Source organism: Euprymna scolopes, chromosome 22, assembly GCF_053919585.1.
Source record: "Euprymna scolopes isolate OS-2025 chromosome 22, ASM5391958v1, whole genome shotgun sequence".
Lineage (NCBI taxonomy): Eukaryota > Metazoa > Mollusca > Cephalopoda > Sepiida > Sepiolidae > Euprymna > Euprymna scolopes.
In genome coordinates, this window is record NC_136503.1 from 8,821,848 (window position 1) to 8,842,616 (window position 20,769).

Sequence of the window (20,769 nt, forward strand, 5' to 3'; positions counted from 1 at the left end):
ATCGGACAATTAAAAATGACTTTAAACACTTTCTTACTTCTAATGAATTGAGAGGGATTTACAGAATGTTAAACAACTAACAACTTTGTCAATAGTGAAATACATGGTTGGATAGCAGGAACTTTATATGCCAAAAGAAATGGTAGAATTCTTCTTAGCAGTCATGAACAAAATAAAATCGTAAAATAAATAAAAAGCATTACGACAAACATACTATCAAGTGTTTCAAAAAAATAGCTGAGTTTTTATTTACTCTAAAAACAATTCAAGTTGCAGTGTTTCATACATTTCACATGCTGAATAATTGATGTATATGCGCTTATTTCAACTTCTTTTGAAATATGCAATTTTAAGATAAGCTTTGGATAACTTCTTTTTGTTCTGTGTTTATCCCATTGAACTGGAATCGACACTGGATTTTTCCATCCAAATTTGTTGAATGCAACAATTATATTGCATCGCATCATCTGCTGCTAGAGTTCCAAAGAGATTTCTACATATAGCAGTAGGTTATCTAAAATAGTCACTCATTAAGTACTGACCAAGCCCAACATCGCTTAACTTCAATGATCTTAATGAAACTGGTATGTTAACATGATTATAGTTCTTAATAATGGAGATCAAAATAGAAGAAATGCATATAACTTTTTTGTATGAGTTCAAACTATGTCATTAACTTTTCAAAATTACCAATATTAACAGAGCATAAGAAGAAATGCCAACCACTGATTGGACAGTACAAAGGTGATTTCAGCAATTTCGGACATTGTTGATAAAGAAGGTAGATGGTCATGCACTCCTAGCTGTTCACATTTGAAAGCAATTGCTGTAGAAAACAGACATCAAAGACACTTGATGTCAATCTTTCAAGTGAATTTATCAGATGAAATAGCTCGATGAGCTGAATGAATAAATGTTTGTCTCAGAAATCGGCCATTACATTTTAAACTACATAATTGAATGACCTTGCACTAAAAAGTGTGCTGATCTGATAGCAGGTGTTTTTATTTTATTTTATTATTTTTTTTTTAACTCTTATTCACCTCCAATCAAGGCATATTGCAACTTAGCTGAAAGGGGCAACTATTTGGAATCATATCTATGGGAACACTAAGTAGGGAGTTGAGCAGTGAGATGTCTGTTCACATTACAATTTAAATTTATGCATGTTAGTACAATCAAGAAAGCAGGAGACAGCAAGAGAATTCCAAAGTCTAGCAGTTTGTGGAAAGGAACTATTAGAGTGGAAGGATTTCCATTATATAGTGACCTGTACAGTTAAAGTGAAGAGGTATTATTTTGCTACTTGTCGGGTTAGTCATGAGTATTCAAGTTGTAGGGGCACAAATGCTATGAGTTTGTCATTGAAAATATTTTGCCTTTATAAAAAGTGAAAATATTACTCAGGTGAAGGTAAGAACGGTAGATTCTAAGGATGAGTACTAAATCAGAGACAATCTCCCTGATCAATTCAATACCAGGATGCAACATTCTGAATTTCGCAATATATAGGCATGCTTTGTTATTGTAATCCAACAATTAGCATGCACATATTTATGCAAGATAAATTCATCAGTTAATTTTTTTTTTTTAATTGTTTGTTTTAAAGTTTTGAACTAAACTTTAAACTTAATTTTACGTTTTAATTCTTTTTATTATTAGTTATCAGTGTGGTTAGGCCACATAAAAATATAAGAACATACTTTTTCATTGCTTCTCAAATTACAACTTTTCTATTTAAATTCTTTAAAATCATCATTAAGGAATAAAGGCCAATCTATCTATATATCTATAAAAGTGAACGTGTCTGTGTGTGTGTGTCTGTGTATCTGTGTACATTCCCCTATGCAATAACTCTGTCAATTTTTAGTGTACAGACTCGAAATTTGATATACAGGGTACTGAAATTTGGGAAAATCTTTGTAATCCGTTTTCTGCCAGACATTTGGCTGTTAAGGGGTCAAAGTTCAACGATTTTACCTTTAAAAACTACCAAACTCCTCCACCAATTTTGGGTCTAAACACTTGAAATTTTAGATATAGGTTCCTTGGAAATGGATCTAACTTAACTAGATTTGAGCCCCCAAAAATAAATGTTAGAATAATATAAATAGGGGTCAAAGTTAAAATAATTGACTGCTTTTTTTTTTGCTCAACATACGCCTCCAAACACCCGGGTAACGCCGGGCTGAAATGCTAGTATTATTGAAATTTAATTTCACAAAAAAAAAAAAAAAAAAAAAAAAAAAATTTTCCAAACGCAAATATCTCATGTTCTTTTAGAGTTTATGCACCATCACTCTCTTTCAACTGATATAACACCCTCTTTCTAACCTGTTCCCTATATATCACCAATTATGAATTACTTTATTCCCTTGTTTCTTCTAATTAATGATAATTAACTAATTTAGAGAAATAATTACTTAATACTTAAAAAATAATTTCATAGTATTTATTGATTTTATTTTTAATATTTCGGCATATTTTTACTGGACATAAATGTCCTTTTCAAAACATTTTCAAAAGTTTTTCCATATTTTCAAGGTAATAATAGAAATAAGACCTTTTCAAAGCAAAAATCAAAATTCAAGGACTTTTCAAGTCTGTATGAACCCTGTAGAAATTGGCAGCCCTCTTTTTTCACTGACCCCATAATTCGTACCAACTCTTAACTTCGATGCGTTCTGTCAACTGCTAAACATTTGACTTACTGTTCTCCCCAATTTATCCTTAACACAGCTAATTCCTTCATATGCAAATTAATGTTTTTATATTTTTAAAATCACAGAAAAATGTGTCAGCTGTTTTCAGCCCAACCGACTGATGGTATCCACCTATTTTCCTGCAGTATGATACCTTTAATTGTCCTGATGGTAGATGACTTGGAAGATTAACAACTTCTTTGTTTTTCAAAATATTCCATCATAATTATTGAACAAAGCTCGTCTATAGCTTATTCTTAAAAGAAATGAAGACATTTCTTAAATAAGGTGAATTTTGGTACTACTGTTCTTATCTTGAGCAAGTGTTATTTTCATGTTTTGGTCGATGTAACCGTTGACCTTTTTCAGATGTATCTTGAAGTAGAGATTCTGCATAAAATTCCGAATGGAATCCTTTAGTTAAATCCAAGGAGGGTAGCATGCTCTTGTTTTGACAGCAATGACTGGATAAAAGTCCTACATAATTCATAATTATAATTTTGAGTGCCTCCACTGAGGATTGAACTTTCAATTTCCAGAAGAGTGTAACTTACAATTGAATTTCACCAAATACTTTATCAGTTATGACATGGGTTCTTGCAAATTATCAATCCTCATCTAAAAGATTCAGAAAAAAAAAAAAAAAAAAAAAAATCTGAACTCAAATATTCCAGATCAGGAATTCCCAATGACCCCTATTATGACCCCATAACATTTGTTTTGGGCTCAAATCAAGTTATTAAGTTAGATCCATGTCCAAGGAACCTATATCTAAAATTTCAAGTGTTTAGACCCAAAATTGTCGGAGGAGTTTGGTAGAGTTCTCAAAGGTCAAATTGTTGAACTTTGACCCCTTAACAGCCAAATTTCAGGCCGAAAACCGATCACAGATTTTCCCAAATCTCAGTACTCGGTATATCAAATTTCGAGTCTGTAGACTAAAAATTGACAGAGTTATTGTGTAGGGAAATGTACACAGACACTTTCACAGATATATAGATTGTATTAGCAATGCTATGATTTATTAATTGACCCACTTAATTTATTGTTGTTATTGTTCCCATTCGATCGACAGAGTAGAATTTTGTTGAATAAATTATATGAATATTTATTTTCATTTTAATTATGTGCTACCACTACTACAAACATTATTATATAAAGATGCATGTAAGGAAAGGAGGCGGTAGGAGGTATCTGGGTGTTGTTCTAAGAGGTCATTTGCCGAAAAAGATTGGGAAACCTTGTTCTAGATTGTATAAAAAAGTTATTTGGAGAATGAAGCTAGTGTGGGATGTCTAAGTCAGAAGTCAACAAGTTTTATCAAATAAAAAAAAAATATCAGTTAAGAGAAAGTTTATTTTTAGATGGTTCATTACTTTGAGAATTATAGACTTTTTTTTTTTAATGTACTTGTCATCTTGGATATGCCAATTTTTGCAGATGAGATAATTTTTGTAAAACCTATGCTGGGAATTGAATTAATTTTTAGTTTATTTACCACCTCTGAGGAGGGAGTTGTAAAATAGAATTTTTTTTTTGTACAGATTTGTAGTTTCTGAGATGCCAAGTACCACGACTGAGTACCCCCCCCCCCCTGAGTTGTATTATTTATTTTAGAGTCAAGTTTTGTTTAAACACCCCATTCACTTTTTTGTAAGGGAGTCATGGTCGGTTTTATTTTAAACTAAATCCAAAGTTAGGAGCAAAATTTTTACAGTTGACTCTCTCACTCTGCAGTGATGTATCCTCTGATGCCGATTGAGGTAGTTTTTTCTTTTTCAATTTTTATTATAATCGACAGAAACATTGATGCTTTAAGAAAATTGAAGAACAAAAAAAGTCTTCCTTTCTTGTTTAGAAGGCGAGGTTTTTAGATAAAAGGCAATTTCATGCATTTTACTTTCAATATTCGTCCAATTAAGAGTGTTGGCATCTGAAACAACGTGCCAAGGATTTCACCGATCGATAATAGCCTATTGTTTCTAAATTGAAAGATATTTATTTACCATCCTGGTGAGAGGAAGGTCTAAGACAAGACAAATAAAAAAGATACTTTCAACATATGAACTTACTCGTCTCTTCACACATCAAAACATAAAAACAATTAGAAAGTAGCGATATTTGATATTTCTAAAACATTTTACCTTTACAAGTTTCAAACTGTTTTGCTCATCTTGGTTGCTGTCATTTTCACAAAGTTTTACACATTGTACTCGCCAACCTTATGCAGGTGCTTTTTTATTATCAGTGAGTGTGTGAGTTCACTTCCTATGGATTCGAAAACAGCTAGGCTGAGTTTTATGAAATTTTACACAAAGGTACTTAATGTGCTTGGCAATGTTCTTAGATAGGTTTTGTATCAAAATGTCTTCAATAAGTATTTATAATCGAAATAATCCGATGAAAGAAGAAACAACCGATTTTGATCAAAGTTAACACCTTACACAGCCTAACATCACAAGTGCATTTGAAAAGATTTATTACTACACAAGCCGAAAGGCCCGACATATGAGAGGGGTGTGTTCGAAATATGTTTCTGTTTTAAGCACACTTGTGACATGATACTTGATCTTTTCATTTTAAACTTAAATTCAAGCCATCATCACTACACAAGCAGTAAGGCCAGGCATAAAGAATCAACAGATTCTTTGATATGACAGGGATGCATTCAAAATGCATGTTTGTGTTTAGGGCACAATAGAAGTATGATACTTGATTTTTGCATGTTACACTTTAGTTCAAGCCATTATATATAAAAAATAATTCTTTAAAATCAACAGTACTTTCTCTACAGTGCAATGTAGACTATAATGTATTGTGGACTATCATTGCAGTAGGCATGTGAAACTTCCTCCTTATGTATTGTGATGGGTCCCCAACTGGAGCAGGCAATCAATCGATTAGATTAAAAAAATGGGCGATTTCACTGATTTCAATAGCAATAAAAAATATGGACGTGTGAAACATACATTGATCATCATGCAATTCCGGGCAATACTGGGTCTCCCTGCTACTTTAATCTCCTCAGCAAGACTGTTTTTATTCCGTGCCTTTTTATATATCTTAATACCTTGTATGCACAAAATTTCCTCCATAATACAAGGGTCGTTATAAAAGTAAAACCCAAGTTTAAGAACTATGAAGACAGGAATGATACCATTAAAACGAGTAACATTTGTGTTCCAACTTTTCTTTTTCTATGTAGCCACCAACATTCTTCCCTCACACTTAATTTAATGTCAAGAAAAACTTAAACAACAACAACAAAAAATGACCACGCAATATTTATTTCCTCAGAGAAATATATTTTTGGAATAAATAGTTTAATCAGGTTAAAAATAACACATCTAATGTAAATCAATTTATAACCTTGATAAATAAAATAAAAAAGAAAAAATTAATTTGAAGAGACATTTTTGGTGGCGATTTTTGAAAGATTTCTCATTCCAGAAACAGAGTCATGCAGAAAGAATTAAAAAAAAAAAAAAAAAAAGCTTAGTAAATATTCCCAGTGAACCAAGTGCATGAGATACAAACAATTGCACTTAAAGGGGCGGTTAGAATCTTGAAAAGATCTCTTGGTTGGAGTGTCTGCAATAGCAGTTGAATATCTTGTATCCAGTAGGATGCCTCATTCCCAATAAAAACAAAAAATTGAAAAAATAATATAAGATAATTTGTTCTGTATATTCAGATAATATATTCTGTTATTTTTCTTTTCAAGTTGAGATGAGAGTGATTAATTGAAGAGATGCCCAAAGAAGGAAAAATATCTAAATAGCTTTAAGGAGTTTAGGGTAGCAGATATTAGGGTATTAGCTCAAGAATGAACACAAATTTTTAACTTGGGTTGACAAATTTATTATCTATGTCTAGAAACACTACACCAAAACGAATCTTGCTAATAACAAAGCTGTGAGAAATGTGAGAGGAAAACTTTTACTTACCCTGTTTATCTTCTTCGTACTGTTTCTCAATTGCACAAATGGCTTCTTGAATCGGATCATTGCTCAGTTCCTTCATCATCAACTCTTGCTGTGCAAAGTCATAGTCTATACGCTGCTCAGGCTCAGATGACGGCTGGGTACCTGCTGCAACAACAACAAAAATAAATAAAAATTTTAACAGATACAAGGAAAAATAGAACCATTTAAAAAAAAAAAAACATATGTTTTTATTAATTATTTATCTCATCTCTAAAATGTATTTTTTATTTTAATAAACAATAGTAATATATATATATATATATATATATATATATATATAAAAGCAATAGTCTGTACATCACATAGAAACAAGAAATACACAAAGTCTTAGATGTTGTGGGATGCTATCATCATAGACATGATAATTGGTGAGATATGCTGAGACATCCAGTCTCATTACGGGTTACAGCTAGAAACAGTTTTGTTGATTTTTCTTGAAAGCAAATAATGTAAGAATGTATTAATGTGGTTCTCTTAAGAGTATCCCATCACTTTCACTAATACTTTATGAATATCTCTTCTTCCCCAGGACAGACAACTCTCAAACAATTTTTTGAAAGTAACATATATAATTTTTTCAGTTATTTCATAACCCCCCTCTCACACTTAACAAACTGTGCCCCGGGGAAGGTATTATGAACTAATATGTAAACAATCTGAGCCACTGAAAAAAATTGTAATCATGCAAATATTTTCGTTTTAATAATACAGGGTGACTCCAAAAAAGACAAAAGCTAAATGGAGGCCACCTAGAACATAGGCTGTAGAACTGAGAAAAAAAAGGCCAAAGACCCTAGTGTTTTGATGTGATGTTTTGAATATAATAAACTAGTTATGACCAAAGTTTCATTTAATTCGGACAAAACACTAAGAAACGAGGCATTAATTAGAGTTGGGGCCCTTTTTTTTGGGGGGGGGGGAATCACCCTGTATTCATAATTTGTAAGATATTAAACTCAATGTTATCCTAACCTGACTGACTCCAGCCACCCCGTCATGCCTCAAACGGTATATCACCTGCTAATTTTATATTTCATAATATTCAATTTTGAGAGTAGGGCTCACAAATGTACTCAGCACGGATTGATGAGGTGTAAGTACAGTAATATTTATTGAAATCATTTTTCAGTAAATTTTTAGTTCCTTCAGGACACAATGTTTTCCCCAGCAATGAATAAGGATCTCTTTATTTTTGCTCCAAGCCCTGAACTCAGTATTACTATATCGATTGTTATTTTTTTAATTTCTATAATTTTCACGTTATTAAAAAACATTTAAAAAATTCTATTTTCTTTTTATGGATAAAAAATTTATGGTTATTCAGGACATCCATATTTAGAAAAGTCTGATTTTCAACAATTTTTCACATTTTTGTTTACCAATAAATGTTAAATTTCAATCCAATCATTATAATGTTAGTTATTTAGTATTGTTAGAACTGGTAACTGTAGCAAGTTATATATTTTTAGTGTATAAATATTATATGAATGTATTTTAATTTCAGTTCATTACCAAGTAGACTGTTGGTCAAATGTCTTATTGAAGGAACAACCAAAAAAACTAAAAAGGACAAAAGGAACATCCTATGCTAAATACAAAGGTTTCTTATAAAGATGCCTTTTGTAAGAATGACATGTATTTTTTATGCTAAAAAGTAAATAAAAAGAAATGAAATTGCTAAAAATATTAATATATTTTTCATCAATTGAAAAGAATTTCTAAAGAGTATTTAACAGATTCCTGATAAATTTATTTTATTTATCTCCTTTTATATTTCTTTGTATTTAAAGTGAACTATCCTATTTTCACGATTCACTTTTTTTTCTCCCCTTTGCTTACAGACAAGGATGAGGCTACATAACTAGCTTTCCCTTTCTGTATTCGTCATGTAATCGGTCTTTAGTATGTTTGTCTCTGCCGGTTAATTTGGCACTCCTGATTCTTCATTTATTACATTTAAGAGTAAAACAAAAACAAAAAACTCCCAGTCAACACTAAATTAATACTGATAGAATTTAACACAAGATGCAGCATAACTAATTCCCTTTTTTATTTATATTTTTTCTAATACTTATGTTATGTGGAATAAGTAACACTATTTCCTTATTTTTTAAATTTTACTGAATAAAAATATTACAGTAGATTGAAAAATTAATAAATTGCAGTAAAAGAAAAATGTTTAATAAAAAATAAAAATAATTTAAAAAATACACTAAAATAAATGATATGTGAACTTCTCAGTAAATATATTTTTATTTATAACATTTGATACAATTTATGGAGATAAGCCACACTTTCTTCAGAGTGAGGTTCAAAAAGAAAACTCAGATAAAATAAAAATGAAATAAAAAGAAATTTGTTTATGAGGAAGAAAACAGTGGAGAGATTATTGTAAGCAAACATTGGAGAATAAGGAAATTGGAAGCAGCAGCAGCAGTTTAAATGGTTAGTGGAGTAAGAGAAGTGAGTGTTTTTTTTTTTTAAATATAAATTATAGGATTTTTCTTGGTTCAACAATGAAGGGTCAGATCAGAAAACACTTTTGGGTGATTCTTTAGAATTACACCGTCATGAACAAAGCCTTTTATTATCTTTTAAATAGTCCCATTTTTAGTTCGGGTACTTGGGTTAAATACTAATTTAGTCACCCAATTTATCGTGAAATAGCTTTGGCCATTATTCCTAACAACTTATTGTTACTTAAAAACAAAATCATTAAAATCACTAAAATTGTATCCAAATATGGAAAAGTTATACTAACTGGAAATAGAGTTTAGAGTTATTTTGCTTTTCATAAATGCTTCAATTTTTAAATTTTAAGTGAAACACTGCCCCTCCCTCTACAACCACTTATCTTCAACTGTTATTTGCATACCTCAAACAGTTTTGAATTTCAGTATGTTTTTTTTTTGTACGTTATATGAAACTTGTTACATTCTGTCTTTTCTTTTCAAAACAGCATCTGAACTTTAAAACTGTGGCTTCTCAAATCAAAATTAAATAATTGGAGAATTTATGAAAAGCAGGATAACAAACTCCAATTCAAACTCATTCGACTTTTAAGTTAGTCATGTTTGCAAAAGGTGATTATTGATTTCAGGTCTCTCTATCTTGCTATATAGTTATTATCGATGTGTGATATCATTTGCATATTGGTTTTCAAAAAGGACATTTAATTAACTATTACTTGTTAGTGTATTATGAAAAAAAATTCAATAATTGAATCGATTTGAAAATAAAAATATTTCTGTTTAGCTCTATTGTTTTATTTCCTTGTAACATATTGATTTTTCCTTCCTTTCCAGTCTGATTTTAAAAATAAATCATTAAAACGTTAACATGTATCGATATGTACAGAAGATTTTATTTTGTGTTTAAAGAAAACTAATTATGAAATGTTTATTATTTTACATTACATTTTCAAGCAGCAAAATTTGCAATGTGATAGCGAGTCGGCAACACAATTTAGTCTTTTGTAAAGCCGGGTTAAATGTGCTCTTGCTTGCCAACAATCTGATTTATAACATTTGTATGACAGACTATGGCAGTACAAAACGTTCAGAATTTTGATTTGCCGTTAACTCAAGTGTTAGTTATATTAAGTTTCAGAAGCAGACAAACATAAAAATAGTGAGTGTTAAAGGCTGCAGCATTATAATACAAAGGTAGTCAGGATACTGGCACCTATAATATGTTGCAGCAAGTTTGTAAAAAACATAAAAAAAAAAAAAAAAAAAAATTAAATTTTTTTTTATTATTTTTTTTTAAATTAAAATGCACAGAAATTTTAAGAGTATATGCAAATTAGATTAACCATCTCTAAAATACGACTATTTGAAAATTAATATTGTGCTTTCTTCTTTTCATAGCGGCATGATTTAAAAAAAAAATCACCCAATTTAGTGTATGAATTAGAATCACCTTTAATACGTGTGTGGCTGTGTGTGTGATTTATACTACTGCAATGAACCGAGCCAGTTGACGTATTAGTCAACGTATTTTCTTCGTCATCATCTTCTGGAAAAACAAAAACAATAAAAACAAACAAAAAAAAAAAGAAAAGAAAGATCTTTCTTTTCTTACAAACTAAACACCTGAAGCAGGCTGCAGAATATATTGGCCGGAATGTCAATAACAGCACCAGTAACATAAAGGAATTTAATTACCTGAACAAATTATCTTCCCCAAAAACATTAACTCTTCAACCACTATTCCATTAAGTGTATCTGTTATTATACTAAAGCAGAGTCAATGAAAGTTCTTTTCCCTAAGGCTTTTTTCCCTATATTCTTCAATGAGACAGAATATTTGCTAAAATATTGCTTGGTTCTAAGATGAGGATATGCTTGAAATTCTTTAAATTTTAATTCTTCTAATTAATAGTTAATAATTAGAAAGGTTTCATGTTGTCCATTGATGTATGCTAGGGACAACCACTGTAATGCTGTAGTATGTTCATGTATAAATGGATCTAGTGTTCAATTTCTTTATTAAGAAAACTATTAAACATCTCGTTTGCGCATGTTTTTTCTTATCAATACATAACTTTGATGAATACACACTGATTAAAGTTTTATTATTAATTATCAAATACTTAAAAAAAGGGAAAACTAAAACGATTTTTTAAAGACCTTGTTTTAAAAAAGTGTAAACATGGCTGTATTATGAATTATTTTTCTCTAAGCAGCTCCCCTCCCCTATCTAGCAATATCTGCCTACTCAGACAATACTAGTTCAAAATATGACATCTTTCATGTTTCTTTCGGTTTCTTTTGGTTCATTTATTTTTTGCAATGTAAACCAAATGACCAAAGTTCAACTGGGGAAAAATATAACTGTGAATAATGTAATAAAACTTCTATTTCAACGATTCAACATTCGAGTTATAATGAACACACAATCAAATTAAAGGTTGAGATTTTAGGAGGAAAATAATTATTTGTAGTAAAATAGGCAATTATTTCCAGAGACGAATAATGAAATGAGGAATAATTAAAATCAGCCATTTGCGTGCAGTTTGTAGCGGTTTGATCTCACTTTCTCAAATCGTGCCCACCAATACTCGACATTTCCCTTGGGATCAATACGAAACATTGCTGATATTTCAGGTGAACAATTATTTACATTATTGACGTTCCAGGTGGTTTTATCTATTGTTATCATTTCCAGAATGCTTCGGACACTGTACTATTGAACCAGTGCCCTTTGTCAGTCTGCAACCAGCTGAGAATTTTAACTGAACCCTTTAACTAGCTATAACTATCTGGTGTTGACCGGGAGTCTTTTTACTTTCATTTTAGATTTGAATAATTCTGACTCCTAATCTCGTATTGGTTGTTATATTTCAACTGAAGTAACCTTTGATGATCTTCACGTGCATCTATTTGAACTTTAGAACCTGTATGGAATTTAAAACAGAACATGGCGTGAGTTCTATCAACCATGACTTAGTAGAAGTGCTAAGTTACGCTATTTTTAGTTATCTGTGGTAAGAATTAAACTTACAATCTCCAGAAGAGTGTTACTTAAAACATGTTAACACTTGTCCATGGGTCCGTGTGGAAAATTCTAGAATTAATTTTGGGAGTTTTAAACCTCATCTTCTAATTTAAGTCTTGTTCTGTAACATTGCTATAGAATTACTATCATTTTTATTTCATATATTTAATTCTCAACCTCTGAATAGAACTTTTGATTAAAGAAAAATTACAAGAAAGTTATACTAGACATATAAAAGTAAAAGTATAATTTTTCTTATTTGTTTGCGCATTAAATCTGTTAAACAATGAAATTAGTAGCAAAAGTGTAGCAGGAGTGCAAGATGAAAATAAATGCATAAACGATTGTCTGTCTAGTCAGTCACCATAAGAACAAAGGATGACATAAATGTAATTTTTATTCAACAGTAGCAGCATTTGAAATGGTAAAATAGTGTTTATTTTTTTTTCATATCTGACATCTCTAAAACATGCTAATTTTCATTAAATTGAAAGCAGATGGTAAGTATTCTCTAATTTGTTTGAATAATTATGAAAATGATTATACGTTTTATTATATATTGAAATGGATTAAAATATAATTCAGTTTTTGTTGGGGACGCACTCCTATTACTAGGAATAATGAACTATTCCATGACGTCACTTCTGGATCGAGTAGCGGGTTCACGAGAGAGTCTGTGACAGACACGCGAAGCGGATGGTCGTTCACAACTAGTCCTGCCATGAGCAAAAATTTTGTTCAATTTCCACTTTTACGTATTTTGTTAAAACATATTTAATTGTTACTGTGTCTTTCTCGTCATTTATTCAACCACTAACACCACAAGTTTTGGTCGAGAGAGAATTGGCCGAAATAGTCTAATCAATTTACACAATTTATTTGATGGTCAATAAAAGGAAAACTAGGGTCGTCGCAGTATCACCAATAACTTTGAAATAATTGATACTAACATAGCAAAAATAATTCACCATCAGAAAAAACAGTATGACAGTAACTAGCTTGATAATTTACAAGTTGCAATCCTAGAAAGCAACAGAAAAGAAATATATTAAGAATGTGAGAGAGAGAGAGAGAGAGAGAGAGAAGTGGGAAAAAGCTAAACAGTGCAATGAAAATAGTGCAATAGTGAAAAATCAGGCCAGAAGAAAGATCAAATTTGATAACTCATTAGAAGACAAGTACAAAACACACAAATGAAAATAAGAAAAACAAATCAATTGGACAACAATTCAGTTTAATAGTCCCAATTCCAACATGGCCACCATAAAGAAAATATTTTGAATAATTCATTTAAAATTTATTTAATGAAAATAATCATTAAGAGAATTTAATTTTCATAAGTGTTGGGGGTTAATGAAGGACATATTTTTTCTTGACACTTTTACCATGAAGTTAGAGTTAATGACTAATGCCTCAAACTTAGTGTTAGCATTGAAGTAAATGAAAGACATGTTTCTTTTTTTTTTTTTAAATGATTATTATTAAGCTATGGTAACGGTATTCCTTAGTGTTAGGGTGAGGTCTTGAGTAAGTATCAGCAACTCTGAAAATTTTTAATTTATTGGAATTAAGATCAATAAAATGAAGCTGCACCAAAATTAAAAAAGTAAAATCTTAAACTATGCAAAACCAAACATTTATATTCTTTGAAATTTCTTAGCGTCATACTAAAATAAAAACGAAACTTACTGTTTGGTTTGGGCAAATTTATTCTGAAGAAATGGTTGTTCCCCCAGAGGATTCGGTCCCCATTCCTGACTTTGGTTGTTTGATGTATGACTGATCCATTCACACAGGTTCTGAAATAGGAAGATGAAAGGAGGAAAACAGTTCAATAAAATGTCAGGACATTTTGGAAAGCAATAAAGTGTGAAAAAACCATATCAACATTTGACATGTTCGGCTTTGTGCACTTCAGAAAAAAGAAATCACAAAAAGATTAAAAAAAAAAAATGAAATACAGGGGAAAATATTTTTATATTTATTTGATGTAAGCAATCATCTATGTAAGAGACTTTCTCAGTCAATCAGTTTGTCGGATAAGCTCAAGTTTGAAATAATATTTTTTTAAACGTTGATTTATCTTTAAACATGCAGATTGAATGCTAAAGAAATATTCATTTTTCTTTCCATCTTTGTTCGATGAATAATAATAATAATAATAATAATAATAATAATAATAATAATAATAATAATAATAATAATAATAAAAAAGGTATCTTATTATATTGACTCATTTGACATGAATGAAACTACTCAGACTTCCGCTCAGGGAAACACTGTGCATACTTTGTGACAAGTATGTCAACAAGTCAGTATTGTAATATACTGAGACAAGACAGAAGTCGGGAGAATGCAAATGCTGCTCAAGTCATGCTTTTATTAGCGATATGTTTACATGTTTGAACATTGTCCGTTTAAAAGATTTCCTTTTTATATCTGGTGTGACGTCAGTGAAGAGTTCTAATACAGGGAGAACACTTCGAACTGATTATTATAAAGGAGAAAAGTAACTTATTTTAGTATAATGCGAAGTCTACATGCAACAATAACACAAAAGTGGCAATAAAGACATTTCGCACAAACCCAAAATAAGTGAAATTCTTTTTTCTAACACAGAAAAAAAAAAAAAAAAGAGACATTTTTTAAATAAATAAAAAATAAGCGTGTAGCTCCTTTCTAAACTTAAATGATCGATTTTTAATGCCGATTTTATAGTGCGAAGAAAGCCTAAAAAAAATCTTATGATGCTAGTCTGTCTTCATTTATGTTGCCATCATTTATATATCTGGGTGGAATGTTTGTTTATAGCAATGCTTCTCATATAATCTGGTTGTGGCCCTCTTCAATCCAATAAGAGTTGTTAATGGCCCCTTCCTATAAGTAGGAATTCCTACCCAAGAGCTTATGCCTTTTTGAGTACAAATGACAAGACTTGGACTATTAAAAAAAATTTTTTTTTTTTCATTGCGATTGTAATAAAGTGTTGATTTTTTTTTTTAAATAACAAAATGTAAAAAACCTAAGGAAACTGTGCGAGGTTGTCATTTTTTATTGCAAGTAAAAAATTCTATGTGTGTAAGATGATGAATTAGGATTAAGATTGAAAAGTAAACGAAGCGACAAAAAAAAAAAAAAAAAGAAAAAAAAAAGAAAAAAAAAAGAAAAAAAAAGATTGTTTGATTGGGTTGAAAAATGATGAATTCTTGCAAAAAAATATGAATGCAAAAATGGCAATCGAAAAAGAAATCAAAACGTTGCATAGTAATAATGGAAGAGTAGATGTTTATTTCTTGGGATAAATGTTGATTATATGGTTGAAATCTTTTCTCAAGAAAATACCACAAAGACAATTTTTTCACTTAATCTATTTTATTATTAAAATCGATTTTATTATTCAACGTATCATTTTACATGTCATTTTACTTTCACTTTTGCAATTAAAAAAAATTTTTTTTACTTTTTTTTTTAAACTTGTTTTAAAGTATAGTTTTTTTTGTTTTTTTTTCCTTTTAACGAATTGTTTAATTTGGATTTTGAAAGTTAAACTTAATTAATGTGGTATCATTTGGTAATTAAATTATTCAACAAAATCGTCATAAAACTAATGATCTTTTATGGTGATGCTTAAATGTCTAAGATTATTGGGCTGAATAACTTTTAAAATTTTCAGTCTTTTAATGCATGAAAATTTGCTAAGAAATTTAAAGACAGTTCAAAGGGTGATAAATTCTTTTCAAATTTTAATTCCATTTTTCAACTATTAACAAAACATCAAAATAGCTGATATGTTTGTGAATAACCCAAAATACATTCTAGAAGATTTAATTTTGTAATTTTTTTTTTCATACGACTGCATTTTTGGTTTCAATAAATTTTGTAATTAACAGTGATTTTATTTATTTATGTTTTTAATTCAATACATAATTATTAGGGCCATGACAACAGCATATTCTTTTCATTGTTTTGATTCTCAGGTATATATCCTTTGATATATGTTTTAATATAGAGTGATATGATCCTCGGTTGATTAATTGTATTTAACTGTATTGGATATATACTCGAGAGTAAAACCAATGCAAATATGCTATTGTCATGGTCCTAGTAATTGCACTGACGTGAGAAATACACACATGAAATCGTCTCAATTATATTTACAAAAAGATTATACATTTTTTTGTAGTCGTTTCTCACTAGCTTCAGAAGGGCACAAGTAGTGTAAACTCCTTTTTTATTGTTCAGATTTTACATAATTTTTCTCTTTATTAAACTGCAACTATTTTACCTTCAAATTCTCCTACACACATGATTATTCACATGATTAAATTAACCAATCGATTATCTCCTCAATATCTGATGATACTAGATGAACCTATGAGCAAATCGGGTTAATAACATACATTGAACTACAAACATATTACTACTAAGCAATAATATGTAGCAAAAGTATACAAGTTAACATGAAATTCCTTTAGCCAGCATGATAAAATTCATATTGCCACTCTGGCAGATAATACGAGTTCTGTAAATGTTTGTTTTCATAATTTCTTCAAAATTAAATGCAAGTACTGAAATCGATCATTTACAAGAAGGTAAGATCTAGCAATCTCAATTTTATTAACCTGTCCTGGGGCAAGTACTCCTGCGAGTATGAAAGTATTGAAATGTAGAAATCAGCAAGTCTTTTGTCTTCCGAGAAGAAACTATGTTATTAATGTTAAAAAACAATCTTGCTTCAGTGTGCATATCAGTTAATAGCGTGTAAAGAAATTGGCCTTTCTGATATGTAAAAAGTATAAAAAGGGTGGATAATCCCTTCTGGCAGCAAATGAAACGTTTCATTTTCTTATCAAAAACATAATTCAATAGTTTGCAAAATGAGCCTCATCAACAAAAAGAAAAGCAGAAAATGAGAAATTATTTTAAAACAGATTTGCGATTTAATTTTTCATAGAAAAAGATGCTGGAATAGTTTCTTTGAATAAGTGATTTCTATCTTTATAAAATTAAGTATGTTTGATTTCCTATGTACAGAATTCTGAACTAATTATCCGATCATTATAAATTTTGGAACAACTAATTTTATATAAAAGGAGTATGAGGAGATGAAAGTCCTTCATGAAAATTTAAATACCTCTGTTTGCAAAAATTCAGATATCTGATTTTTGGTAAATTACCACACTATTAAACGTAAATTAATACTTATTCCCAAAATTTCAAATGGGCTTTTTAATGGGCACAACCTCATATAATTGAAATATTTCAATTTTGCATTGAATTGGACCCATAGTTATTAGTAGGGCTATGACAACAGCATATTTTTTCCTTGTTTTTACTCTTGAGTATATATCCGACACGGACACAATCAACCGAGGATCATATCACTCGACATAAAAACATATATCAATGGATATATACCTGAGAATCAAAACAATAAAAATAATGTTGTTGTCATAGCCCTAGTTATTAGACACCAATTGTGAGATTCCCAGAATTTGAAGTGCTTTTTAAGAACCCCTAAAAAATTAAGACAAATTTTAGAGATTTTTCTAGAATCAAAATCATGTAATGAATTTCGATCAAAATCAGGCATAAGGTAATCATTATATGCTAATTTTTATCTTTCGAAGCAGACAAAAGTGGCATAAAACTGTTCAGAGAATTCATTTTACCCATCCTGGGACAGGTATTCTTCTAATTATTTATAAATCTTTATAAAGGCCTGAAACTGAACATCACAAAGATTAATTGACCACTCAAATGTGAGTGAGGGATCATTGTAGTAAATGACCAGAATCTATCCAAGATGAGTGGTTTTTAAATATCTCATTATGACTATCAACAGTGATTGTAGTGCATTCATCAAAATCACTGCTCAGATTAATGCTGCATGGCTGTGACTGGGAACCAATGACTATCCATACTCAAGTTGACTTTAAGTTTGCTTTTGTCAGCCTTGTAACTCACTTCCTATTTTGTCTTATTCCTCAGATTCTACAAGTTACATTTCGAACCAAAATATGAGATACCTTAAAAAGTTTCCAGACATTTTTTTTGTATTTAAAATTATTTTAGATTCTTGAAAATTCAGTATGTTATTGCTATACATCTTATGAAATAACTGACCAATTATCATGATTTCAGGTTTAAATGAACAGCTACAGCAGAGATTGGAATACATCCTACCAAAGCCCGATTTTCACAGCTGGTGAATTTAAAAACTGCAATCTGGATATGAGGACACTTTAGAAGAATGATATAAAATAAAATTCTGTTTTAAACTTGAAAAAATGTCACAAAAACGTATGGAATGCTCCAAACTGCTTTTGGAACATCTTGCATGAATCGAGCATCAGTTTTTGAGTGGCATAAGTGATTCAAGGAAGGCAGGGAATCTATGAAGGATGATGAGAGGTGTGTGAGGAATAAGAAAGTCAGAACTCCAGAGTTGGTTGGCCAAATAAAGAATTTCATGGATAAGGACCGTCGTGTGTCTATAGAGACAATAAGTGCACAGTTTGATGTCAATGTGGGAACTATACACACAATTATTCACGAGGAACTGAAGATATGGAAGATTTACGTGAATGCACCAGTTCACAACTCCATCCTTGTCACAAACTATTTGACCAATATGTGCATCAATTCCTCACCCTCCCTATAGTCTTGAACTGGCTCCCTGTGAATTTTTATTATTCCCTAAGCTCAAGGAAAAATTTAGAGGCTGTCATCATGAGACAATTGAAGAGATGAAAGAGGCTATGACGAGAATCATCGACACACTCGCACAAGAGGACTTCCATGGGGCCATATAAAAGTTTTTGAAATGGTACAACAAGTGAATTGCAGCCGGAGGAGATTTAGGGGACTAGAGATTCATGAGTGGACTATCAATAAAAGTACCGATTCATGAGTGGACTATCAATAAAAGTCCGAAAACTTATTGAAGGTACCTCATATTATTCTCTTCTGGGCCGACTGTTCTTTTCAGTGAGTGGTATGTGGAGATTTTCAATCTTCTTGTATTATTCGACCATCATTGAACTATTAATCCTTCTAATTAATCCTTATCCTTGAGTGGCTTTTTGTCATAAATGTTGACTCGTGTATAGAGTTTCTCTATTGTTGGATGTCTCCAGGAAATGTTAACAACAGCATTCTGGTGTTCACACAATCAATTTTCTTCTCCAATATTTTGTTGCTACTTCCATATGCAACAACTAATGTAACAATGGTCGCAAACGAAATCATGTTTCATCTTGGTTGGACGATTTGATTTCCAGGTTACTTTCATCTTGTTCAGCTCAAGCTTTGCTGATTCACACATTCCCTTTATTCTGTTCAATTTTATTTTGCAACTTTACTGCCAAGATAGGTAAAGGCATCAACATTTTTGAGACAAGTCCCATTCAGGAAAAGGATATTTCAAGCTATTTCATTGAATATTATACCTTTCTAAATGTGCCTTTTTCTTCTTAACTAATGTGCCATTCTCTTGATATATTTCTCGCCCTTTTCTATCATGTGTGAATTACTTCACTACCTCTCTCTTCTCTCAGAATGAATATGTGATGTTAGCTGCTACTGAACACTGTCATCACGATAATGTTGCTATGGAAACTAACGACTGGATGAAACACATAAGCATATTTAATTCTCATGATATACCATCATAAAATGGTGATAATAAAATGTGTTGAAAGATCCAGATGCCAATGTGACAGAGTGCATATGAGCGTATGAGAAAATAGCAGCAGCGAAGGATGGCTGGATTGCAAAGATATTAGCGACAGCAGCAGCCGAAAAAAAGCCTGTATGCAAATTAGGAAGTGTGCAAAAAGAAAAAAACATTAAAAAAAAAGGAAAAAAATGCAATACGTGGTCAAGAGAAGCAAAAGTCGACATTAACAAAAATGGATGTGTAAAATCGAAAGCGAGAAATGGCTGGCTACGGCCGGCATGAGGTCGGAAAAGAAAAGTGGGCGAGATGGATAATAGTGCGAGACTTAAGTGGTGTTGAGACAGGAGAGTAAAGGTAATAAACGCTTTTGTTAAAAAGGAAAAGGATGTTGACACAAATTTTTATTTCTTTCTTTGAATAATTAAAATAAAGTGTAACACCACATAACGTTACACCAACGGGATAAAACCCTGGATGGAATTGCCATAATTAAGACCAGAAATCATTCTCTATCGATGCGTGTAAGAAACAATTATTTTATCAAATTTGCCAGAAAGCTGCATTCAAAATAAATTAATGTAACACTACATCTTTACATTTCTCATATTTGTTTTGAGCTTTGATGAAATCACCCCAGACAAGGCATGAAACCACTTTATATAAGGAACTAACAAGAAAAAAAGATGATTATGGCAAAGACTAGAGATGAAAAAGACTGAAAGACAGTGGGTAGGAGGAAAACAGTGAGCAGGAATAGAGTTCCACAACCTTGCAGTTCTTGGAAAGAAGCTACTGGAATAGGAAGCTGTACTACAATGAGGTATTAAAACAGTGAATTGATGGGGACTACTAAATTAATGAGTCAAACGAGATGGGACAAAGGAAACAGAAAATAGATAAA

The 20,769-nt window shown here is 30.9% G+C and overlaps 1 protein-coding gene across 22 annotated transcripts in view; it reads right to left on the reverse strand.

The window, feature by feature from the left end:
• The window catches only part of LOC145243881 (kinesin-like protein KIF13A), a 1,028,209-nt gene that overhangs the window by 205,099 nt on the left and 802,341 nt on the right, over positions 1-20,769 (reverse strand). For 16 of the 22 annotated variants that reach the window (XM_080106972.1, XM_080106960.1, XM_080106973.1 and 13 more), the window contains exons 16-18: positions 13,877-13,986; positions 10,610-10,705; positions 6,650-6,793 (exon numbers count right to left, since the gene is read on the reverse strand). In XM_080106972.1, coding sequence (XP_079963098.1) covers positions 6,650-6,793; positions 10,610-10,705; positions 13,877-13,986 — 350 coding nt within the window. The remainder of the gene's footprint in view (positions 1-6,649; positions 6,794-10,609; positions 10,706-13,876; positions 13,987-20,769) is intronic. The other 6 variants (XM_080106966.1, XM_080106977.1, XM_080106976.1 and 3 more) reach the window with 2 other exon arrangements.